Below are 27,477 nucleotides of genomic sequence, written 5' to 3' on the forward strand. Positions count from 1 at the left end.
TGTACATTTAAACTCAAACATGAAGATGATAAAGCTTTTAGTGAAAATTATAATCCTATTTATTTTCATCAATTCGCCGACATTGTGTAAAGTGATATCAAATCATCAGACTGAATTGGATAGAAAAATTAACGATGTGAATTATGGACGGTCGAGTGAGAGGCACTTGAACATGAACTTCACGGATACATCAATCAATCTAACTAATGCCACTTCTGATATTACTTTAAGTAGATCCGACATCAATTCCTTAACAACGCACATGTGAGTGACAGAATGTTTTTCATTAATTTCCACTTTTTTTGTGCTTTTCTTACATCCACTTGACATTCCCAAGAATTTTCCATCGCTTGCAGATCCTTTAATTTATTTTTTTCAACTTTTTAAGTGCAATTTTAAAGGCAGAAGTTGATAGTGTCTGCAAATAGTCCATCAATTTAAACGACTGACTGTGGTTATCGGTATATAAACGGTCTGTACTTTGTGTTATATGACTGCCTAACTAGCTGTCTGTCTGCCCATGCTTTTCTCTATTTGTTTATCCATTTTTGTGCTTGTTAGCATATTTGCTTGTCGTTTTGTTCATTTGTTCTACTGCTGGCTCATTTCCGTACGCTACTTTACCGGACTCCGGAGTAGCACAAGTCGGTTGATTGATTCAAAATCTAGTACCAGCTCTGCGTGACTTTGACATGGTTCCGGATTTAAACCGAATTTGGAACCAAGTCAGAGTTACGACGGCCCATGCCGTATTTTTGACCGATTTACCGATTTGTGCTACTCGGAACTAATCAACTCAGCCATCAAATCAAAAAGTTGAAGATCTGTTTGAACTTATCTTACTTACAATATTAGCAAAACATAAAATATGATAATCAAACCTGGTATCGATCACTGCACCAATTGTCTACCAATCTATATGATGATTTACTCCGTTCTGTACGCCGTTTTCGAATTGCACACCCGTACATACAATGAACATAATCATTCAAATTAGCGTAAATTAAGTCGACATTTCCATACAAAATCCGAGTTATATTCGAGCTCTGCTTATGACCATGCTTCGTGTCTGTTCTGCACAAGCTGGCTTACCGATTAAAAATCCGGTCCCAAGCCAGTGAGACTCTGATATGGTGCCGGATTTGATTTAAATCGATTAGCCTTCTTATGCTATTCGGAGTTATCTACATCTTCTATCTCCCATCTTTTAACATGTCTTAATCATGATCAAGAAAATGCTCTATCCGTCTACAAGATCCACCGGTTTTTTTTACTTTTTTTTTCTTCCTTCCTACTTTTCATTTCGGAACCTTAAAAAAAATCTCATTTTCTTGTGCCTTTTTTATTTGATCAAAAAAAAAGTTTGATTTTGCACAAAAAAAGCAGCACCGTGTGTTGCACGATCAAGGATACTTTTTCGTGACTCTCAAAATACAATTTCAAAATGAATGTCGTGACGCTCTAGAATATTGTATCATAACATAACGAGCACTTTAGGAGATTATATTTTATGTTCTTAATTTAATTGCGACTCGATAAAATTCTATCATTATTCGCAACTGTAGCCGGAGTCGTTGAGAGCGGCGAAAAAAAATAAGAGGAGATTATAATAAAAATATCTAGGTGCGAGAATGTGCGAGCTTTTTGTCTGTTCTGTACTTTGCATGTGAAGTGCAATGAGTTGTGACATTTTGACTGATGGAGTAGGAGAGAGCTGAATGGATGTTGGGTGGAAAAATTGGCTTTATGATGCTTTTAGTAATGGATTGTGATGTGATTACTTTGGGGGATGGGGAAGTGTGGATTGTGATATTTTGGAGTTTTCGAATGTGTATGTAAACTGAAGTGCTGATGTTGTGCATTTTGTGGATATGAATTGTGAGAATTTTGTTTATTGATAAGGAACTATGGATAAAAGCATGGAGTTGGGGGATAAGTGATGTTCAAATTTGAATAGAGAAACTCTTTAAAGCTTGGCTTTTTTGATTATTAGCAATAGTTCTCGGGATTGGAGCTAAATCAGGGTTGTTGAAGCTTTTCTGTGCCACGACACGCCTATGTCGGAAGTCACGAACAATGGCATGCGATTTAAGGCATTTTCAATCAAATTTGACTGCACACTAGTGTCTGGCGGCCTACAGTTTGGACAAAACTGATCTAGATCGTCTTAATCCCAAGAAACATCAACTTTTAGGTCCCAAAAAGACACAAAACCTAAAAATCAATCGATTCCAAACCAAACAACATCAATTTTTAAACAACTCTGTTCGGAAATCCTCTATGATTCAAAAAAACAACCATAAACTCAATCATACAACTTTCATATCCATTCATTCTACAGAAACTAATCTCCTATTAAGCCATTTCCGATGAATTAATGACAACATCTTAATTACTCACTTGATTTTCTTGTTATTTTCATGAATAACTTGTGATGTTTAATTATATTGCAGCAATTATGTACGTATAGAGCTGTTTTTTCTAAGCAAATTGGTATTAAGTCTAGAGTCTAGACTCGTTGAATGGATTTAATGAAAATTTTTTGAAATTGTGTTTGCTGATAATCATTTTGATTATGCTTTTAATGGTTTTGTATAGAATGGTGGAGTTTCAAATATTTTACAGTAACTTTCGACCATCTGCAGAAGACAGCAACCTGCGGAAAGGGTCTATCGACAAAGATAGAAGAGACTACATGCGGAAGAGCTGTGATTCTGCGAATTTTTATCGATTATTGCTACCTAAATGCCAACTCTACTGTAGTTAAGGGAGCTAGCCTGTTTAAATGTCTAGCCTGTTTTCCTCATAAATTCGTTCCAAATAGCTGTGAGGGTTAAGTATTATTTCCATGAATTTGTCCTACAATTTAAGTTTTCTGAGTAGGATTGAGACGTTTTAGTGGCTTTAAAAAGTTTTGTATAATACTTGAAAGCTACAGGTCGTTTAATCGATCCAAAATACGGCACTAGGTAAACTTGATGCTATAGTGGAATGGATCTGAAAACAGCACGAAGTCAGAGTCACGACCCTAAAGAACATGGAGTAGAAATGATCAAAAATCCGGCTCCAGGCTAATCTGACTCTGTCCTGAGGCACCATTTCATCCAATCTGACCTTGAACCAGACTCATTCTTGTATTAGGAGAGATTGTGGGTCATTGTGATGACAATAATATTTAAAAAGCAAAGAAGCTGAAATTGAGTGTTTTGTACCAAAATCTTATGACAGAGAGGAAGTAACTATAAACATCAAATTTCCCAAAAGACCTCACATGACTGACCTTCCAAAACTTGCTTTACAGCCATTTAACCTCAATAAAGATAAATTTCACTATCATCAGCAAAATTCTCGAAAAAAAAACATTCACAAATTATTTTTAAAAAGTAGCTCACTGAATAAATTAAACATGATACACCGTTTCTTACACATTCATATCTTTTCGTATTGACCCACACGAGCTGATAATAGGCTTTTTTTATGTAAGCAGTATTATCTTTCACTAAATTCCTCAAAGCAATTGGTCTCAATCTAAAATTAAACTTTTTAAATACTTTCTAAAGGCCTTTCAAACACCTTTTATTTATTTAAGGACAATTTACGGTCTGCTGTGCCTTGCCTTCCACGAAAAATCACCGAAAAGGAAAAAAATATTTTGACATTTTATGTTAAACAAGAAAAATTGTTGACATAAATTTAAAAATTATTTTTAGGAGTTAGGGTGCGATCTTATGTCCAAAATGAGTAGCTCAGTGATGGACAACCTTTTATTATTCGTGGCACATCTTGCCTTATCCCATCTCTTTCGAAACCGCACACAATGAACGGTTCCTGGCACTTCCAAATATATTTTAGCCAGCACACAGGTTGTCCATCACTGAAGAAGCTGTTGATATCAATGTCCTCAATCTGCTTAATAATAAATGTCAGATCATCCTTGTGGTCATTCTTATTCTTAAGAAATGCGTTCATGACCATTCAAAACTCTTAATGACTTGCTGTTTTGCTATTAAATGAAATTATTATTCAATGATGCTAACAGTTGTCATAGATTCTCGACACTTAAGTTCGGATTTTATAGATTATTTTTATATCTTCTGGGTGATTTGTTCGTAAGTGACGTCAATGATGAGGTTAGAATTTTTGAGAGGTGTTTTTGGGATTTGTAGGGTTCGTCCAAAGGCTCAGGTTTGCAGCCTTGGAGTAACTATAAGTAAGGGTTTCTGTTGTCAAGGTCGAGGTTAGGACTTCCCGGTAGTCTTGATCTTGGTTTCGTTTATATGTCGAGACCCATACTTCGGGAAACCTTAACTATAAGGAATAGGTCAAAACTTCAGACCTGCGTATTTCAAATGCAGGAAATACAGGCTTACTCTTTTTGGGTAAATCCTAGAAATTTCATTAAACAGCATTAATGCACCTTTAATCTTTTCATTTATATGAAACATCATTTTTGATTGACCCCCCTTACTTGAGGCTCGTTTACCATTACGTAACGCTTTAAGGTGGGGGGAGGTAGGTAAAGGCTGATGCTACAGAGAGTCAGAGTGGCTGTTGATGTGCGTCTAAAAGACGCTTACGTGCGTTACGCAATATATAAACGACCCCGCATAGACTAAAATTGCTTCTCTTTTATTTCGAAGCAGGAAAGAGAATGTGAGATAGTAGAATTACGTGCCTCAACTTTTCCACTCGAATGACTTTTCATTCTTGCAAAAACTTGTTCAATTAGGTAAAATATTCTTCATAATCATTGAAATAGCTTTAAATTATCCATAAATAAAGTTTTATATAAAAATGAATTTTTTATCATAATATAGGTATCTTGTTATTATTAGACTTGCTTATTAAAATGAGCATAATGATAATCAAACAATTCCTTGAAAATCTCTTTCTCTCACAATTTTTGTAAACATTTGAATGAGTTTCAGACGAAAGCTAATTGAAATTAAAATCTCTATGGATTTGTTAGGAAGTGCTGTGAGTTGGGAAGTAAAAGTTTTTCATTCGTCGCTCCGCATGACTTGGAGTGTCTTTAATATTTAATGAGATGGATCACGTGTTAGGGCTAGTCTGGTGACGTCAAACTGTATGTTTTACCAATTGTAGACATTTGGAATCTCTAGAGATCGGCTCGAAGAGATTTTAGTCAAAAATTTGTGATATTCAAGGAGAAGTCGTTCCTAATTGTCTAGAAGCCTCTTTGATTCCAGTAAACCAGGAGCGTAATAAGAGAGGGATGGGGGTTAGGTGGTCAACCAGGTCAAGGAACACCCTAAAAGTGCGTCTCTAGTTAATAAAGTCAAAAAGCCTATCAGAAAAATTAGGAAGCAATTGTTCTTGAATATCACTGCTGAAATTCGCTTGCAACTTTCCAACGTAGTCCTCAATAGAGGGTATTTTTGCTTAAGTATGTAGAGAAAATCACTAATTTTGAACTTAATGCTCATCTAAAAGCTCATTTAGAGCTCAAACCTCTTCTGCCCTTTGAAAAATTCTTCACTTTTCTAGAATTTATCATGATCGATACAGAAATATTTCTGACCACGCCCTTGTCATTAATCGTAGAGCTCAAAATCGGCTTGGACTGACTTTTTCATGTAAAACCTGAGTCGACTTAAATCTCTTCCAATAAGTCCCATGATTAAAATTTAAAAAATTGTCCAAAAATCATTTCGTACCCTTCAAAATCAATATCATCATTATATCCATTTCCCATGCAATTTCCACGGTCTGAATATATCCACAACTCATCCAAACTGTTTCTATCATTCCACCCATTATTGTTACTTATTCCACTCAACTTTCCTTTCCTCTAGGAATTTGTTTTTCCTTTCCGTTTTTCCTCTCTCTGTGTACATCATTCGCTATCGTATTCAATTTTGCTTATTAATTTCTTTTTAATGAGTGAACGACTGAATGAGGATAGGAAGAGATAGAAGTTGATTTTCTTCCGGGCCACAATTCCCAACTCAACAAAAGAAATCCGTTTTGCATATTTTAACTCACATTTGTTTTCATTTTTTCTTGTGGCTTTCTATATTTAAAAAATATATAGAGAAATTTACGATAGGAAATGACTTTGGAGATGTGCCAAATGGCCTTGAAAATGTTTCAATTGCAATTTATTTTCGATGAACAACTTAAAAGCTTTTTCTTTTTCTTTGTATTCTGATTAAATGGCTGAAAGCTTAAGGGATAGTTAAGGAATGATATCGAATAATTAGGATGGAGAAGGAGGAGTCAGTTGGTTGCTATACTCAAGGATATAGTTGATATACCCCGGGGCGAGCATGCTATGACAGGGACGAGCATGCTTTGCCCAGAGGCGAGCATACCATACCATGGGGCGAGTTTGCTTTACCCAGGAACCTGCATGGTATACGCAGGAGCAGATAAAGAGGGAGAGTTTGTATGGCTCTTGCTATACCCTCTGAATCCAGCTCTGGCTATGGTCTACCCAAGGGCTATATCCAAAGACATACGTGCTGTGATCAGGTGCTAGTTTGTTTTACCCTGGGGCGTGCTTTTTTTGCCCAAGGGCGTGCTTGTTGTACCCCGGAGTGTGCTTATTGTACTTCGAGACGTGCTTTTTGTACCCTGGGACGTGCTGTCTTTGCCCAATGGCGTGCTTGTTAAATCCAGGGACAGAAGAAGGAGTTTTCATTTTTGTATGTCGTTTGGAAGATTTAAGGTTCACTCTTGACTATACCATCTGAATACACTATTTTCTATGGTCTATTCGGCTATATTGACACTGTTCCTGATTTTAACTCAAGCATATACTGAGCAATCATGGAGATGTGCAATACATCATTCCACATCACTTCCAAACAACCCCTAAAAGGCTACTCAAATTTCTCTCAATTCTTCTTTTTTTTGCATTTTCCTCTAATTACTATTCCATTAATTCGATCGCAAGTTTGTTCCAATTCTGTTTTTAAAGGACAAAGTCACTTGAAAAAATTCTTCGATCGACACTAAAAAGTCCTTTAAAATACATTCAATATGTCTCGGCGTTGATGGCGTTCCTTACATTAGCAATAATAATAATGATAGTACCACAATCTGTAGATACGTAGGATGGCAACGCTTCATTCGTTTAATGGCATTTTAAGATCCTTTTTTTAGCTTCGCTTTTCCTTCTCTATTTTCCTTTTATTATCATTTTGATTCATAAAATTTGTAAAAAAAAGAAAGTAATTTTCCTATTAACGTACTTACATCAGCAATCGTCATTTTCTACTATTCGTACATATTGTTTTTTTTTTCGTCAGAACAGCACAAAATAAAGTTGAGACGAAAGATTCTTGAATGATAAAATTTCCAATCAATCTCATAAAAAAAGGGTCCAATTTTTTACAATACAATAAATGCTCGAATGATTATAGGTGATACTGTTGGAAGTAAAGAAAGGAGGATAAAAACGTAGACATAAGGAATTAGAAAAAGGGAGCTTTTTTTGTCTTTATTGTTGGATATAACGAGTAAACAATCGATATCTTTACATTGATGTTTCAGGCTTGGTTGGAAGGGTTGAATTTTTTTATATTTTTAACTCTAAATATTGACTGACTAACGATTATTGTTATCATTATCCTTCTTAATGTCTATGTCTTGAGGATATTTTCAAGATTTTGAGCTTTGTTGTTCATTTATTTACCTTTAAATTCAGGTTTGAAATAAATTATTTAAAGCAATTCAATGAATTGTGATTTTAAATCTTGTTAAAACAAGCCTAAGGTATTAAATTTGAATTTATCGGTCTTTAACAACAGTTTAAGTTATAAATTTAATCACTTTAAGCCACTTTTAGTTTAAAATAATTAGTAAATTTAATTAAATACATTATTTGAAATATTATTCCAATTTTAGTTTGCACAAAACTGTAAATAAACAAAAGGGTGTGAAACTATGTTAAATTGTTGATTCAACGAACAAATTTTGAATCTTATATGTCAGTTAAATCACTAATTTTAAATTTATTTCTTATTTAACAAATTGAGGCTTTGCTAAACCTCTTTTACTGATAGCAAACATCAATCGTCTCCGTTTTGCAGCCATAAGGACGTCATTTGGCCTCTTCATTGAGGCTGCTTCCATTTGATATTAATAGAATTGGTTAAACGGAGCCATAAGAGCTCCGTGGTTAAGCCTTCATCATTTGTATCGCTCAGGTTTGTTAATACAAATCATTATAAGCATGCAAATTCTGTCTAACCCATAAAATTCACAAATCACGTCAGTCACGGCATCTAAAAATCAATTAACAATCAAAACAAAAGAGTTCCATTGACTAAAATTTCTCAGGAAACAATAAAACTTTAAATTAATGAAACATTTTTCTATAAATCCTAAAATTCACTGACATTTATTTATGGCTCTACCTTGTGTTAATCGTTTGCCACTTTTTCAAATTGGTCATAAAACGCGAGAGTTTCACTTTCATGCGAGAAACGAAAACAATCAACGAAGATTAGAAGTTATATTCACATTTTAGGAAATAACAAAAAATCTCCATACCACAAAAATGTGAAGTTTTTTGTTCACTAAAAAATCAGGTCAAATTTGACAATCGCTGGCCATTATTGGCAACATTGACTAAAACTGACCTAGTTTGTGAATTTATGAACTTCCTCGGTATTAATTTCCAAGAAATTAATTTTATTAGATTTCACATCAAAACTTTTATTAAACTATAGCTAAATTTCCTTTGGGCTATGGAAAAAGTTTGTGAAAACATTAAATGAGAAATGAATGTCTTTCAATTATTACGTTCAAAAATTAATTGAATGAATGTAGAGTTGACCGGAATGTTGAGTAGATAGGAATGTGGAGTAGATAGGAAATTAGAGTCGGTAGTTAATACCTAAGGGCAAAGCTTGAAGGCGACTCGAATTTTGTATGGAAATGTCGATTCGTCTTTAATATAAAATTCGAGTCACATTCGAGCTCAAGACAGAGAAAGAACCAGATTCAAGAACTAATTGAGAGATGACTTGGATCACAGTTGATCCAGTAAGTAATCCGGAAAGCACAAATTGGTAAATCGATTAAAAATTCGATCAAAGACCATCGTAATTCTAACTTTGTTGCGGGTTTAAATCCGACACTATTTCAAAGTCAAGTCGATCATTTCAGACCATGCCGGACATGACTCTGACATGACGTCGGCTTACGAATCGATTAACCGACTTGTACCATTCGTACGTATAAGTATGAAACTAAGTTTTTTGTATAATAGTATAGGCCCGAGTAACACGAATGAAGAAATCTCGTCTACGGAGCTTTAAGAGCTTCAGTTGAATCATCATGATTCCTAGTCTGTAGTAAAATGAGGAACTGGTATCACTGATTCTTAGAAATCCTATAAAAACACGAACAAGAACCCAAAAATCAACCTGATTCATTCCAATTTTTAATTAAAATCATTATTTAATGACCCTTAAAAGTCAAAATAAAATTCGATGTTGAGCACTTTTCTCATTAACATCAAAAGAATCTCGAGTCTATTTCTCAGACTTTTCCTCCGTCGTGCTCTTGATATACAAGCTATGTTTTTGAAGTATCATTAATTTCACTTCTCAAATTTCATTTCCAATTACATTGAAAAAACTTACTATTGAAACTATTGAGTAAAATCAGACATTCATCTCAACAGGATACATACTTCAATTATTGCTTCTTAGAAAGGAATTTTATGCGTATGGCAGTTCTTTTGAAGTTTTTTTTTAATGAGAAGCTAAAGGTTGAAATTTTTCTTTTGCTAAAATTTTTACAGGAAAATTGAATCTCAAGGGTTTTTTGATGAGAGGTGAACTTATGATTCTGACATGTTCTTATACTGAAATTAAAGTATTGGTTGAGTTGAAAACAAGTGGTTATTTTGTGGAAATGAGTTTATGGTCTGAGCAGTATGTTGTGTTTGACTAGGGCACCGATATTTTGCCGTATTGAGAGTAAGACGTGTAGTTGTCCTAAAAATACCTTGACGGTGGATTTCAACCCATTTTTATGGCGAAATATGCGGCTTGGCCCATTGTACCGCTTGGGTTGATGTGTCCGAGTGACACAAATGAAAAGGTTTGTTACGGAGGTTTTAGACTCATCTAAAGCTATTTTACTATCATAAAATGGAAGCCGCACCTAGTAGAATCCAAATGGCTTTAACAGAGCCTTAATACCTTCGTAACAAAGTCATTTGCATCTGTTTAGCTCGGGATTTAATATTTTGAGTAGTTAAGCTGAAATCCAAATTATGGTTGATATTAGAGCCGATATTGGGCTGACATAATTCTGAGAATAAAATCCAATCCGACACCAATTACATCCCAACTCAATTAAGCAGTTTTTCTTACCATACGCAAGCCATTCCCAACGTATTCCTTCCCAAACATCCTCATTAAAGATAAATTATCAATCCACAAGGTTATAAACTCAAAGAAGCTGATTAATGGGAAATAACATTGATTTTTTTTTCTTTGACATTCTCCTCATTAATGAACTTTCAATCAACAAGACAAACATCTTCGTTATTTCTCTACCAAATTACATCCAATAAAAACCTTTATCTCATAAAATTTAATGAGTAATCTTCCGACTACATAAAATCATAACTAGTCACAAAATAGTGAATTCTTGTGTCTATGGTCACAAAAATAGTATTAATAATAGAAATTGATTGCATGTGATGTCTATAAGATTGTGGAGCGCTTAGAACATGACACTAAGTCTTGACCATCACAAGTGAATGACCCCATAATAATAATAATAAATTGTATTATTCTTCGTTAATAAACATCGAAATATAACAAGAAAATTTTTATTTATTTCTGATAAACTATAAGCAAATATAGATTTTTTGGTAAACAGAATATTTTATTGCCATTCGATCAACATCTTACGTTGTTTTTCTCCACATCTGTGATAAAATAATGAACCTAAAATATTAGTTTCTAAAAAGAAAATGTGCTACATTAAGGAAATGGAAGGATGGAAAAAATATTTCAGAGAACTTTGACCTACTATCACACTCTATGTCACCATTAAGGCTTATCAATCATTTTTTATGTGGCAGAACAAGGAGCGTAAAGTAGAAAGTCAAATATTTTAGGATATTTGTTTGACATACAAAATGCATAGGGGTTGAATTATGAGGGATACAGATAGCTGATGATAGGAATAGTAGAATTTTGATTAATTACTTAGTAGATTAAGGATATATAGACGAGATTACGGCTGAAATGATTTTATTTAAGTAATTTATCAGTAGTTTTTTGAAGAAGGATTTTATCATCTCTATCAAAACATACCTGTTAAGGTGGAAAACGTTCGAATTTGTGGAAATACCCAGTAATTTTTCAGCAAAACTAAATTTCAATTGCAATAAGGAATTTCTCGATGTACCTCAAAAATGACGTTTGACTCCTTACTATGCCCTCACAAATTGTGTTCTTGCATTTTTGAAAACGAATGGGAATTTTTTTCGTTTCTGAAATTTTCAAAACCAATTCCGAAATTATTGTATGAAAATTGACCCCATAAACATTTGCAAGCGAAGCTTGGCCTAAGCCTTCCTATTTGGAAATTCTACCTGGAGCCTGATCCAAACATTTGCCAAGCAAGCTTGCAATAAGGAGTAATAGAAGAAAGGCCAAGAGCTTCCAGGTTTTAGTCTCCCTCAGATTTGTCGATATCGAGACTTCCGCTGGAATCCCTCAAATTCCCTTGTACCCGCTGGAGCCTGATCCTCAAACATTTGCCAAGCGAAGCTTGGCTATAGTCCCATTTGTCTCAGTTTGCCGTTACTGATTTTAGTCTTGTTCCTGGTTCCGGTCCTTTGTCTCGAAGCTTGGCCTACCCGCTGTGATCCCTCAAACATTTGAACTCAATATGGAACGGTCCGCATTGGTCTCGACAATTCATTAAAAACCGAGACACCAGGAATAAGGAGTTGAAGTTGACTTCCAGAAGATTTTGTATGGACTCGAAGAATTCCCTTGTACTTGCCGAGACTTCGAGCTCTGCATTACAATCCTCCGGTCCTTGTCTCAATCCCTGATCAATTGGGTCTTGGTCTCGACAATTCATTAAAAACCGAGACTCAGGACTCTCTTGAATTTTGTACCGATCTTGGTCCAAGCAATCCTCCCAGCTTTGATTCATTGTTTGGTTCATTCTCGCTATGTCTATGTCTCAGTAAGGTCTAAATTCAAATATCAGCCTCCGTATCAGTCTCAAAAATTTATCAAAACCGACACTTTGGGAAACTTTACCTCTTAGTATCTCCAGTCGTATATCCATTCTAGCTTTGTCAATGCTCCCTTCTAACACCTTTCAACTCAATTTCAAGCCTTGACTAAAGCTTATATCAATTCTAAATCAATTTGACATCCAAATAGAAAGCCCTTTAGCATCAATCTAATCACACACATCTACCTTTCCTTGTGCATGTATGTGTGAGATAATCACATGATTGAGAATAGACTTTCAGTTTTAGAATAGTCGGAACAACCGGAAGTGCTTTTTTTTGTCATAGAAATAAATTTTATTTCATCTTTTTCAATACATTTTTTTATGATTTTGTGAAAATGGAAACGAAGATTCTTTAAATTATGAGACAAGAAATATGAAGCCTGACTAAATGGCCAAGTGTCAAAATTTATATCTATAAAAAGAGAAAATTATTAACGGCTCCAAAAACTTTCATAGCTTTCAAAAATTTAATCCATAGATTTATCAAGTTTCTATCTTTAGACGACACAAAAAAGGTCAATATAGCCGAAAGACGAGAATTGATTTTAAGTATGTGGACATACCCAGTGTTAAGTGAATCGAGAGATATTTATGTTTATTGAGAAATCCAATTAGATATTTTTATCGTCACTTTTTTTTCCATTCCATATAGACTCTCCTTTCTTCGAGAATATTGTTATGTTGAATTGCTAGGCTTCATGGACTTCCAAAAAAAGCTCTTGAATGACAAATAAAAAGTAAACTTTTTCCATCCTTCTTCTTCCTTTTAACATCATAATATTTGGATTGAATGTGTAGTCTATGTTGTGCAGGGTTGGGACATTTTATGATATTAATGCTCGATTAAATTACTAGGAACAGACTGTTGCCTGGATATGACAAGGAGTAGTGCTAATAAATATTCATCAATGGTTCTTGAGGACTGTTAATGTTTAAAGGAGTGTTGGTAAACATGTCAATACAGTCTGATGAGTATGGGGATGTGAGGAGATAAGGGAACGCTTAGGGAGGGGAAAGGGGTTAACAACAGTGTTGATATCTTGCCCTTGACTTTTATAAAGGCAAACTTTGCAAAGTCAAAGACAATGCATTTTCAAGAGCAATTCATATCAACACTGGTTTACAATTGTGATACAAAGTCCAAATTTTGGTTCATGATTTTGTTACAAATCGTCACGGTGGTGAAAGAGGCGTCTAAAAGCGCTATGCTTAGCGTTATTTGTAACTTTCGAATGTATTGTATGGAACATGACTTATTACAGTTGCATTATTTGGTGATAGAACTATCAATTGATATTGTTACCAAAGACACAGGAATGTAGTAAGATGCAGGATGCTTGAATGGAACAGAGGCATTACTTGGCTTAGAAATTGAGTGACGGGCAACACATGTAACAAGTGACAAAAGAGTCAAAAATGTGACAAAAATGTCAAAAGTAACAAAAGTGTCAAACTTTGTCACTTGAATTGTTTGCTTTTTGGCTCATATATAAAACAGGTACACTATACACTTAAATAGTGCTTACTTACTTAATTGGCGAAGACGCACGAGGAACCATTACCGCATTTTGTCGTCGGAAGCTGAATCTGTCTCCAGAAGACTTTAATAGTGCATATTCTTAAATTAGGCAATTTATTCGTACTTTTTGTGCTGTAATACCTTAAATGCCTACAAATCACTCACTTTTCAGACACCCAATCATCCAAATAAAGCTCCACTAACTCATCAAAGTCCACAAATTCCAAAATGACCTTTCGCTAGGCAATTGACTTCATCACAAGTTATTCGACCACCTCCTACTGATAAATCTATTACAAACTTTCCTTTTCTTAAAGCTATACCCAATTTGCAACAACAAATTAAACCTCTCCACCTCTGTAAGTCACAAAAGAGTCCTAAAAGTATCTCATATCAAATAATACAAAAAGCTCATAAAAATCATTCATCTTAAGATCGATGTCGTGCCGAAAATCGAAAAGAATTGGCCAAAAGAAAGCCAATTAAAGTCAACTTTTTTTCGGCAATTTATAAAATAGAAAAGAGACGAAAAAGAGAATGAAAATAAAAATATAAAGTTATTGATCAACTTTACGACCAAAAAAACATTTCTTTTTTAATTTATGAATGTGTGTGAGTATCCGACACGTTGACCGGTTTATTGTCTGTCGTGATCAATAAAAATGATCAAGAAGTAGACAATTTGAGATTTTTTGAGATATTAGCCTATTGTGTAGCTTAAAGTTGAATGATATCTTGATAATGCGATGAATATCACACATAATAGATGAACGACAGAATTGAGATTGGACTTAATATACATAAATGTTTTTAAATCCATAATTGACCATTAATTTTCATGAAATTTGAGATTATTGAACCATATTGTTGTGCTCAGTCGATACCGCAAAAACCGCAATTTTCAAAATTGTGTTAAAAGGAAAGAAGAAATTTAGGAATAACAATGATATTTATTGGATGGGATTGTTCGTAAATGATGTCAATCATCGATTAGTGTCCCTCTGTGTCTCTCTGTGTCTCTCTGTGTCCTTCTGTGTCCTTCTGTGTCTCTCTGTGTCTTTCTGTGTCTCTCTGTGTTTCTCTGTGTCTCTCTGTGTCTTTCTGTGTCTCTCTGTGTCTCTCTGTGTTTCTCTGTGTCTCTCTGTGTTTCTCTGTGTCTCTCTGTGTCTCTCTGTGTCTCTCTGTCTCTCCCTGTCCCTCCCTGTCCCTCTCTGTTCCTTTCTATCCCTCTCTGTCTCTCTCTGTCCCTCTCTGTTCCTTTCTGTCCTTCTCTGTCCCTCTCTGTCCCTCTCTGTCCCTATCAGTTCCTCTCAGTTCCTCTCTGTCCCTCTGTGTCCCTCTCTGTCCCCTTCTGTCCCTCTCTGTCTCTCTCTACCTCTCTCTGTCCCTCTCTGTCCCTCTCTGTTCCTCTCTGTTTCTCTCTGTCCCTCTCTGTCCCTCTCTGTCCTTCTCTGTCCCACTCTGTCCCTCTCTGTCTCTCTCTACCTCTCTCTGTCTCACTCTCTCCCTCTGTCCCACTGACTCTATCTGTCTCACTGATCCTGCAACCCTCTGTCTCTGTATTATCCAATAACAGTCAAATGGCACCATGTAACACGCCTAATAAACAGCTTCAAACATTAACACAAATTCCATCACAATTTTTCACGATTCATTACTGTAATGTTTTGGGGTACAATCAAGCTTCCAACAGTGCCAGAACAATAACAATGAGAACCGAAGTAAACAAAAATTCCATAAAGCTCTTTGTCAATTTAAATATGCCGACCGCACACAATGGTGCTTCAATTAAATAAATGTCTACCGAAAAATAAATACGATAGAAGCTAAGGAGAATTTATTGGAGACAATTTTTGTGCCTTATCATGGCTAAATCTACAATCTCATTTTACTTTTCAATAAATATAATAAACATGTCTCAAAGAGAGCCTCATTTTTTTGTGTTGTGTGAAGATGTTGTGAAATTTTTAGCTCACAAATTCAATTTGAGCCTTTATATTGCTAACGATGTGAACAATTTTACACAACTGAGCCATTCGATTAAACTTTCATTGTTAAAAAATTGTGAATGAAAGTGAATTCAAATTGATGTTAATGAGGAGAAATGGATTGGCACTAGAGTGATGATGATAATTGGGTGATGACAAATAAAAACTGTAATAGGTTTAGGGTTTAGGGTTTAGGGGAGTTGCATTAGGAAGTCGATGTCTGACTCCGGTGTTAACCAAATGTCAAGTTGGTATATCTCCTCGTGGTATCCTCTGTTATTGCTTAATGCAATGCTTTCGATCAAGTTCTGTGTCGGAATGTGTAGTTCCTATCCAAACAATCCTGTCTGATCAGGGTGGCATAATCAGAGCTAGCAGCATGTCAATTAGTACATTTAAGGTGAGCAAGCTCTCAACAGCAACTTAGTTTGTTATAGATGGTTTAAAACCTACCAATCTCCGAACCCAACATGTACATTTAGAAATCAAAATAATGGAAACAGGACTGGATCAACAACGACGACCTTAACCAAAATGAAAATGAGGCAGGGCATCATCAAGGGGGGGGAGTGTGGTTATGGCACTTAATTCATTTTGTCAGTTTCAACAGACGTCTTGTCATCAGAGTGGCAATATTGTGCCGATCTAATATGGCCTATAATATGAAGCCATGAAATCCCATGTTCCCTACCCAAACAGGCAATAAGCATGCTCTAAGTTAATTATACTAGTTGAGTATGCTGACTAGCGTGATCTCAACTTACTCTACTCTTGATCACTCGTTTTGCCTGCTAGGACAAGAATACGACAAACCGACCCCTGTCCTGATGTCCTACTTAACATAAAATGTCTTCATCAATTTCGCAGATTACAATCTCACAATTATCAGAGAGGTTCATCATAATATCCAATAACCTTGATTAACTGACACACTTAAATGAACATTTCTCACGAGCTTTTAATGTTGACATTTTATAGGATAATCAAAATTTGCTTACTTCTTACTTCTCACTCCATCTGCCATCCAATTTTTTTACAGCATGTTTTTATTTTTATCTATAAATCCTTCTCATTTGGTTCTCATCTTCTTTTCCTCTACCAGTATCATTATCATAGCTATTATTATTTTTAAAATCATAAAGAAGACCTAAAAATGAGACGAAGATACACAAAACTCTTCATATTGTCATAAATTGAATCTTCTTCATTACGAAGATATAGAATATAAGTATGTCGGGTAGGTAGGCTCAATGTTTATTATTTTTTGTACGCATCTTCCAGAATGTTTTCTTATATGCTAATTTTCGTACGTAAATTACACTCTTATTGTGCGTATGTGACATTTTGTGCTTTGTTATTGTTTGTATGTTTGTCTTGAGGTGGATATGGAGGAGTTTTGGGGGATGTGGATTGGATGAGGCGCAGTTTTGGGTTGGATGATCTTAGTGGTATGTAAGAGTTTCTGATTCATAGGGTTATTCACAAATGATGTCTGTCTTATGCAGCTATGATGCAATATAATTTAGATCTGTAATTTGACGACTTAGTTTGGACTCTAAACTTGTTAAAAAGCTTCGTGAATGAGCAATCAGCTGATTAATCTGGTTAATATCTAGCTACAAACCTGGTCAATGATTGTGGCTCATGGAACCGATCGAATTTTGGTCCGAAACTTCACCGAAATTCAAGGATTACTTTGAGCCAAGCAAAATAATAAATTTTCAAAAATTCGTCTAAAATTCGATCGAATTCGACTGAAATTCGTCCGAAGTTTGACCGAAATCTGGCCGAAATTCGGTCACTTCCATGAATCATGGTCCTAGTCGATATCTAGTTATCAATTTATAGTTCATTCTCCTCAAAACTTCGATATTCTAGTTCAAATTCAAACTTATTTAAAAATCCTGGATAAATCATTGTCCTTCTATTAAACAAACTTATCACTTGACTATGACACTACGATTATGCTCAGCCAGCTCTTTGAAAACTGATTCCCCTCAATTCATTTAGCTTACCACCCAAAATTTACAACATCTTTCCATTCAGCACAAAAAAAAATCAAGCTAAAAGCATAAAGGCAAGCGGAATCGTTCTCATGTCGCTTCTTGTGTATGCTAGAGCAGTTTCATTATTTATTGCCAGCATTTTAAGTAAGCAACGATAGATAAGTGCGAAATTCCATGACCAAATAAGATTCTACTATAGATTTTTACTTAAGAATGGTCATGTATATGCAGCATAAACATCCTATCGAAATTTTCACACTGCCCATAATATTGATTATTATGTTAACTTTTTTTTTTTACATGCCAGAGCCTCAACAATAGTAAGACATTAAAATTAACTGCCAACAGTTATTTGCGATAAGAGTCTATTAAATAAATCGTGCAATATATTGTGGATGGTAAAGAAGCGTCGGATGTGTTGTGCAATGGACAAATGTTCTGATAAAGTTGTTCTTATTCTCCAGACTCTCTCTCTTACATCATCATCATCATCATCGCTGTCTCAGTTCCTCTTTCCTCATTCTCATTCTCTTACGCTCTCAATTTTTTATGTTTATTTATACTTATGAGAAGTATGTGCATTAGATTATGAAGTGTATATATTTTTTATAGGAGCAACTGAAACCTTATCCATAAGTTGAATCATTTATTTAATGCTTAAGCGATAGCAATTTTCCACCATCGAAAAAACATTTAATAAACGTCATTTTCCCATAAATTTGAACTTCATTAACTTTTAATGTTGATTCTCATTTTATGACTCTACTTTTCTCCTTATTCATCCTCTTTCCACACCATCTTATTCGCCCAGTTAATGAGGATGCCTCGTGTTCAACACCATGGGAGGGCATGGATGTGATTGAAAATTTGATTTGTTTGTTGAGTGGTAAGGGCGCATTTTTTGATTGCAATGTTACTAGTTGGTAATTAATAGGAAGGAGTCTGTCTAGGATAATCATAATCAGAGGCAATCAGAGGTTCCTAATAGGCAAAGAGCATGGTTTCATTGAACATGAATATGCTCTTAAAGTGGTCTCTTTGCCTGTTAGGAGATTTAGAACTTGAAGCCGTTTTAGCCTACTAAACCCAATTCTGAAAGAATTTTTAAATCTTGAGACTCAATCTTGAGTAGTTTAAACTGGCAATGGGTTAATATTGGTCATACTTTAGGAAAAATGGACATTGCAAGATAGGGAACAGCGCTCTTGGTCTCAAGTCTATTTAGCCACTTTATTACCGAAATATAATTCACATTGCATGTTTCTGAAGGATCATCAGTTTGGACTGAACCTTGATCCAAGAGTAACTAGCATGTCTAAATTTTGAGCCTTTATGTTGAGCAATGTTAAGATACAGTCATCATTTAATGATATTTAATAATAGACGTAAGCAGTACAGTAGCATAGTAAGAGTTGGTGGCAACTGCTCCCAAATAAGAAATTTGTATTGATGCTGCATTTAACGGACAATGATACCGTTTTAAGGTACCGTAGTGGTATTTCCGCTCTTTGCCTGTAGAGTTCTTAACTTTACTAGCCATACAAATCAACTATGATCCAAGGCTTCTCTTTGTTAGCACCTGAAGCTGGCTCTATCGCTGTCTACCTTCTCCTAATTACCAATATTGATAATTGATGCTGTGCTATGTCACTTCAGTCTGTTGCTAGGCTGAATGCAAGCTAGACGTTTAATCACAGACACAAAAATTCTCCCCGACCACCTTCCCAAATTGAAAACTCATTCACAATTTATCGAAAAGTATCAGCATCCAAAAAGGAGAGAGAGCGAAAAGAAAACTTAACTGTGGTTCCTCTTCTTCAAGGTAGATGCTTAAGCACATTTTTCTTTCATTTATGTTTTTTTTTGCTGTTGGCTCATTAAGGTCAAATGATTTCAAGTCACGATACTTTATGAATTGTAGATGAAAAGGGAATGAGGACGACACACAAAAAAAGGGTGCCAAAAAAGCGAACTTTCAGATGTCACTGCATACAACAATGAAGACGAAAAATGAGCAAGAAAAAAAAACTTTTACATTAAATGTTTGACCATTCTGGCACGCAAACCTATTTAAATGAAGTATCCTCTCACTTTTTTCTTGCTTCCACAAAAAAAGACTAACTTTTTACGCATCTACGCGTCACTTGGTGTCAGCATGGTGTATTTACAGTTCTTGTGTTATTCTTTTTTGTGTAAATTCTTTTCGGGGAAGAGCAGCACAAGAAAAGGTGACTAGGTATTCATTATTATCCACTTCACTTCTTGTATTCTAGCTTTACATTAAAGTAAGAAGGAAGTAAAAAGTGAAAATGAAGAGGAAGCGAAATAGAAATTAATTTTTTTTTTTCTTACCTTCTGTAAGTACTCAGTCATCTCTGTCTTTATCTCTGTGCTCCTCTCCTTTTCACATCTACATACTTTTTAGCACGTTTTCTTTAAGGAATTGGAAACATTTTCTATTTACTTTGTCTCTTTTCTTTTCGCAAGGCATTTCTGCGTCTGTTTATTGCTTCTCAATCTGAAGTGTTGAACTTTTTGATTACAGGCTTATAAATGCAAATATTTTCCTTAATCGTGATTTATCCAGAAAGAATTGAATTTTTTGTTTGTTTTTGAATTCATTTTAAATGTAAACTTAAGTGATGAATTGGAAATTGATTGGATTTAAAGTTTGAGAAATTTTAATTAAAAAAGTTGTAAAAAAGCTTAGATTTATTTTACAAATGGATTATTGAAAAGTTGTAGAAATGATTTAGTTTTGTATATTTTTAGAGTTCGTTAAGAATTATTATTCTAGAAGTAATTGAAATTTTGTATACGTGCCTTAATTTTGTCAAAAAAATTGCCTACATTCGGTTAAATGTAACCACATGTCAGTGTCTTATTGCTGATTTTTCAAATTTTCAATGAAGTGCACTGTAGTGTGGTTTTTTAGGTCTATGCCAAGAAATTATAATTTTTGGAGCTACACCTGAGCTGATACTTTTTAGATTTAGTGAATAACTGGACTTAAGGTCATCTAATGACATTCCCTCCGGAACGACCCATAAAATATGTTAGCCTACCGTAGATCTAGTTATTAACTGGACATTAAACGAAGTTGTCTACTAAGAACAGATGTGAGAACAGACAATGGGATTACTCGCTTAAATGAGCGTGCTCATGAAAATACTCATGAAAATCAATATAGTTCAGCATGCTTAATTCTTTGAATATACATAAACATGGTATTCTGACTTCTGGGCTCTTACATGAGAAATTTAAGGAAACTAATTTTCATCATTTGGGCTTTAAAAGAGTTTCAATTTATTTCAACTTTTCAATACACTTACCTACCTACATCCTTTCTGACAAATAGACAAAAAATGTTGTCTGGAGACATCATCATGTCAACTTGATTCCAGAATCCGGCTTTACACATTCCACTTGTGCTTGCAGAAAATGTTGAAAGTGAAATTAAATTAATTTTGAATGGAATTTTATGGGACCTGTTTAAGAATGTGCTAAAAAATAACAAGTCGGAATTTATCTTAATAAATGACACAAGGAATGTTGTTTTATTGAAGATAATAAATTGCTTTACAAGATTTAATTTTTAGGGCATTTAAATAAAAATAAAATTGTAATCGATGTTGAGATCCACTGAATATTATTACAGTTCGTGATTAAGGACAATGATACTTTTTTGATTAATATTTATTGATGGAAATTCCATCAAAAGAAATTGAGGATTTTGGGTTGAAATTGAGAATTTCAGATTTTAATATCAACTTAAATTATTATTGATGATGTGTTGCTTACACATGGCATACTGTACATAAACCCGGATTAACACATTTCAGACAACAAATTGTTTTCATTTTTTGGGAATGATAAAGTTTCTCTGAAAGTTTCTATTTGATGAAACATGACAAAAATTGATTCAAAATGTTAGTTTTGGAAGTCATTGACTTATGACGTTAAATGACTATATTTATTAACTATTTGTGGTCGAGTGGGTAAGTGAAATGAGCTTAATTGTAGTTTAGCAGTTGAAGTCAAGTTGGTTTGGTCTTCTCAACTCCAAAATCAGCTCAATTAGAAGCCAAAAGTCTTGATTCTTTTAACTGAGTGTAATCTACAAACTTTGAGCTGTACTATAAGCTATAATTGAAGTATTTCAGATACATATACTCAGGGGCGTACTCAAGGTTGGGGATGGCGTCGCAGCATACCTTGAAGGTGAGCAGAAACCAAACACGACATACGATTCATGTCATTTCCAACATCACACCAGTGCCGCTGCTCACAGCTTGCCCACCACTAGTCTAGACTCTCCTAATGATCTCAGATGAATAACCTCCACAAACAATGAATTAAATACTAATCTACAAAATTCCTTGATCATCCTCAAAATATAAAAAATTTCTTGTAAATTCCTAAAAATTACGACATTCCTACGTGACAACGACATCATACACCAATGTCAGACACATTTTTGTTCACATATTTTTATTCGCGACAAAATTGGAATTTTTATAGTTTACCTGAAAAGTTTTACATACCGTTACGGATGACACACATATGTCACAACATCTGTTCATCACTAATTTATAAAAATGCGTCACATTTTTGAGATTGTCTTGAATTTCTCACAAACTCAATTTCACTAGCAAGGGAAATAAAAATATTTTAATGGGAAAATTCATTACGTATTCGCGGAACAAAAAAGTTCTCCTGACCTTTTAGAATTTTTTTTCTTTATCTTTCGCGTTCTATTTTTCATAAGGTAAGGAACGTCGGGGATTGATACAGAAAGATAAAATTTTTATTTCTCGTGTCAGTTTTAGATTGGGGAAAAATGGCAAATGGGAAAATCGTCTCTCATAAATGCCAATTTAATATTCATTTTATTTATTTTTGTCTTTATCTTAAATCTTTTTTACTTTTGCCTTCTCAGCACTTAGGGATCGTTTAATTATGACGTCTGGGAAGATGGTGGAGGCAGATAAGGATTGTTGGCTTAAGTTGACTTATTAGCTCTTATGAAAGTCTTCAAGCAGGTTAATTAGATCCAAAATATTGCATCAGATCGACGTGATTCTGGCATAATGACAGATTTGGCTTGAATCCGGTATCGTGCTAGAGTCTGGTCAGCTTTGTGTATGATTTTGGATCTAATAATCCATTTGTGCTGTTAGGATCCATTTCCCAAGCAAGAAGCTAATCCCAATATCTTGATTTTGATTAATCCATGAATATCTCAAATCTTGTGCTGTCTTGATAACCTATAAACGCTAAATTAGAGTCGTAGGTTGATCTATGACTGCTTAATGAAAATGCATTGCATTTCATATTTTCTTTCATCAAAGAATTGCAACAAAAAGCTCTAAACTCGGTCTAAACACCTTCTTTATTGATGAACGCTACTTATTTAAGTCTCTAAAATATTTTTTAAGTCTTCTTAAATTTTTCCTCGAAAATCAATTAAATTGAGAATTTGAATTCAAAATCCCTTTCCGGCGTTGACCCAAAAAAACATTAAGGCATAAAAATGAGAAATGAAACCCCAATTCCCCTACAGGAATAAATTAGAATCTCTTTTTTCAGTACAATCATTTTAGAATTAGAAAAGAATTCTGTAAATTATTTTGTTTATGGAAAGTTTTGTGATTCTAAGAATGTCCTTGATTGCTTTTCTCGAGAGAATGGTAATGAAATTTTTGAAATTGGATTTCCGGTCTATAAAATGTAACATTGCTCAGATGTAATTTTAAGAAATTGTAGATTTGAGATTTGTTGATTACTAAATTGTTTTAGGAAGGTTTTTCAGTCCCGAGAGACACCCATGAGGTTGTCTCTGTCATTAAGACTCCGTCAAAGCTTAAATTGTGGCCATTTTAGTGTGGGTTCTATTCATCAAATGTCGTCTCAGTGTAACTTCGATTTAGCATTCACGCGGAGGCGTCATTTAATAGAACTTTCATTGATTTGGTATCCATCCATGTCACAGCCTTCTTCATAGGTCGCTCGGGATACGATTTGAAAAGGATTTGTATAAATTCAATGCAAAAGCTTGTGGTTGAATTATGAAATCAATTTAAAATGATTTTGAAATTTTAATCAATTATTTCTACAAGTGATTTGAGATGGTTTGTACATCTAAGGATTACGAAGCAGGCCGACGTGATTCTGACATTGTTATGGATTTCAACATCAAATCAGAGTCCAACAGGCCTGGGGCAGGGTTTTTGATCAAAAACTGGTTTGTGCTTTTCAAAGTTGGAGTTACCATTAGAATATTTGATCCAAAGCTGACACCACACCGACTCAATTCCAAAGTATTCATTTTTATGTCTTCCGGGACAATAGAACAGCAATTTTCAATTAATATTTCAAAACAAAGTACACAGAACTTGAATCCAATCAATTTAAATGAATTACTTTTCAATGTTCAACCCCTAAATCTCTCACAGAGCCCCCTGCAAACAAAACTTTTCAACACCACCAGCTAAATCATTATTTTACATCCAGGATGAAAACCATTGAATAAAAAACAAATAGATTTGAAATTATTTAAATAAATAAATGCAAAATGATATATTTGTATAATTCAAACCATTATTGTGTGAGAATGATTCACAGTAAGGATAAAAATGAAACCAGCATCCTTACTCCTTGAAACAATAAATTCTAAATGTTTCTTGACAATTTTTATTTTTATTATTTTATTTTTCCGAATGATTTGAAAAGCATAAAAAAAGGAGCAGTAGCAACAACAATAATACCCTTAAAGAATGATTGAAAGAGATTTGTGTCACTTGTTTGAGATTACTAAACTGGTAGTAAAAGTATTGCAAAGCGTTGATAGAAGTTTAATCCGTATGAAAGTATTTTCTGGATGAAAGTGAATGAATCATTAATATGAGCCAGATGAAAGGTTTATAAGGGGTGTTAATATGTTGGATCATTACTCGAAGTGAACTAAGATTTTGTATAGAAAGGTCGACTCGACTTCAAATCCGATTCAAGTTCGAACTATGCATGGAATGAAGTAAAGTCCTGGAGCAGGGTTTTTAATCGATTAATTGATTTGTGCTATTCGGTGTTGGATTTACCCATTTTATTTGGTCCAAAGTTCGACTCATTTCCAGATTATTCATTTTTATGTCTTACGGGACAACACAACATCAATTTTCAATTAATATTTCAAAACAAAGGACACAGAACTTGAATCCAATCAATTTAAATGAATTACTTTTGAATGTTCAACCCCTAAATCTCACAGAGCCCCCAGCAAACAAAACTTTTCAACACCACCAGCTAAACGACACTCATTTGCATTTTAAATTTCATCCAGGATGAAAACCAAAAAAATGAATAAAAAACAAATAGATTTGAAATTATTTAAATAAATAAATGCAAAATGATATATTTGTATAATTCAAACCATAATATTGTGTGAGAATGTAATTCACAGTAAGGATAAAAAATGCCCAAACCAGCATCCATACTCCTTGAAACAATAAATTCTAAATGTTTCAATTGAATTATACTTTTTTCTTCCTCAATTTTTATTTTTATTATTTTATTTTTCCGAATGATTTTCCGAAAAGCAAGTAAAAAAAAGGAGCAGTAGCAACAACAATAATACCCTTAAAGAATGATTGAAAGAGATTTGTGTTGAATAAAAATTGATGATTGAATTAAATTTGAATAAATTTTCTCATTTCCTTTGTGTGAAAAACGGGCATGTCGAGTGGAAAAAACAACAAACAGTTCTTCGAATATTTTTAGCTTATTTTTTCAAGGGTAGCAATGGGGTATTGATGGTATTTTGCTGGTTGTCTGTTTGCTGGTCTTTATATCCGACACTAAGTCCTTATATACGACTCCCGGTCCTTATATACGACTCCCAGTCCTTATATTCAACTCCCGGTCCTTATATACGACTCCTATATACGACTCCTTTATATACGACTTACTCTCTCTCTCTATCCCACCGTAACACAAGATACACCACACCTCCCACTCAGTGTCCCCTGTGACTCTAGAATGGGCTCGCATTTTGCCAAATCCGACTTGAAGCCAAAGTGAGTCACGCTAGTTTAGGGGACACTATTATTCAACTTATTCACGCCATGTGCCTTTCGAGTAATGATCTGTTGAAAGAGGAAGAATGTAGCTTCTTTTGTAAATGTCTAACTATCTATCCGTATGTCTTTTCGTCTCTCTTTATGTCTAATAGTCTATCCCAGTGGTGAGCAACTTTTTTTTGTTACACGGCATATCTGAGAATTTTCGCGTTACACCACATGTTGCGTACCTCCTATCTAACCATATACTTACCTGTCTCTACATCTCTTTATCCAATTGTTCATGTCCACAAAACTACTGCGCTTTAGTCCATCACCATTAATTCTATCTTCTACTTACTCTGTTTCTCTTCGTTTTGTATCATGGGGCTGCCTTTAAATGACTTAATTTTCAAACCTACTTTATTCCAAATTTTTTTTTGTGGAAAGCAGCAAAAAAATGCTAAATCGTTATTTATGTTTTTATTTTCTTTCTCTTTCTCTCTCAATTCAGGCCTTTAAACCAACAACGTTCAATCGGCAAACTCAACAGAATTGACAGATCAATTCACAAGCTTGGCATGAAAATTTCATCAGTTTTGCATGGTGCAAAACATTCTTTTAGAACCTTTTTCATGCACTATTCACATTATGGACCTGAAATTGGATTCTGTTCGTGCCTCTCAAAATATGCATGGTATCACTATCCAATTGTATCGGATGTAACGTATGCAACATTAGGTAATGCCCGTAAGATGATGACAAACTTTATGGAAGACGTTATGCGTGGATTTACTGAATCATATTATAATTCAAACCAAGAAGTGATTAGTGCAAAAGTTGCACAACCAACAACTTACGATGACTATTATGACTATCAACAGAATCAAATGATGACACAAGATTATGGTCCATCGCGTAGAATTGGTAAACATGAAAGTGAAATTTATCCAGAAAATCAACAAAATGTTCAAGTCATCGAAAAAGCTGATCCAAAATTGGTTCCGATTGTTGATATGCTGAAGAATCTACAGCCAAAGGTCAATCAAAATGACGGCTTCATTATTCGGTACGCAAGAGCACTCAATTCATATTCACAGTATTTATCCGATGAGGAGAAAAAGCTTTATGTCAATAAGGATAAAATCAGAAAATATCCAAAAAAGCATCAGCATGAGTCGACAATAAAGATGAATGAAACATCTGTGGGTAGCGTTAACTCATCATCAATTAATGAAGGACGTAGTATGGGAAATGAATTTTCCAATAACAGACGAGTTCTTGTACCTGGTGTACCGGCAGGATTGCCATCGTTTGATGAGTTACCGCCTGCTGACTGTAAGTAACCTTTTTTGGCTCTTTGTAGCTTTCATGATGTGATTATAATTACAATTATTTACTCAACAGATACCTATGTCAAGAATAACGTTGTTCATCATGTTCATGATCTGAGAAATGGAAATAATCAACGTCCAAAAAGATACTTTTTTATGGACGGATTCTTTTCTGGAAATGTAGAGGAAAAGATTCTCTCCTGGATGGGATATCCACGACCCGATCGATCATTTGGTGCTTTTAAACCAACAATTGCAGATTGCGTTAAAGCTTATGGCAGTTCCATCGTTATGCGTCACGTTCATATGCTCTTGTTCGGTTGA

The 27,477-nt window shown here is 34.5% G+C and overlaps 1 protein-coding gene across 1 annotated transcript; it reads left to right on the forward strand.

Moving 5' to 3' along the window:
• Positions 1-27,477, forward strand: LOC139098697 (uncharacterized). Its single transcript, XM_070650961.1, has 3 exons — positions 1-264; positions 26,334-27,157; positions 27,227-27,477. Exons 1-3 carry the CDS (start codon positions 20-22, stop codon positions 27,475-27,477), a joined length of 1,320 nt encoding a protein of 439 aa, XP_070507062.1. The 5' UTR covers positions 1-19.

The sequence above is a fragment of the Chironomus tepperi genome, unplaced genomic scaffold (genome assembly GCF_022539635.2).
Source record: "Chironomus tepperi strain 1889 unplaced genomic scaffold, CSIRO-AGI_Ctep_v1 contig_451, whole genome shotgun sequence".
In the NCBI taxonomy this organism is placed as follows: Eukaryota; Metazoa; Arthropoda; class Insecta; order Diptera; family Chironomidae; genus Chironomus; species Chironomus tepperi.

Bases quoted from the DNA above. Each gene is read 5' to 3' on its own strand.
- LOC139098697 (XM_070650961.1), top strand. From the start codon at position 20: ATGAAGATGATAAAGCTTTTAGTGAAAATTATAATCCTATTTATTTTC. The intron at 265-26,333 runs GTGAGTGACAGA...CTCTCAATTCAG, and splicing joins AATTCCTTAACAACGCACAT to GCCTTTAAACCAACAACGTT. The intron at 27,158-27,226 runs GTAAGTAACCTT...TTTACTCAACAG, and splicing joins TGAGTTACCGCCTGCTGACT to ATACCTATGTCAAGAATAAC.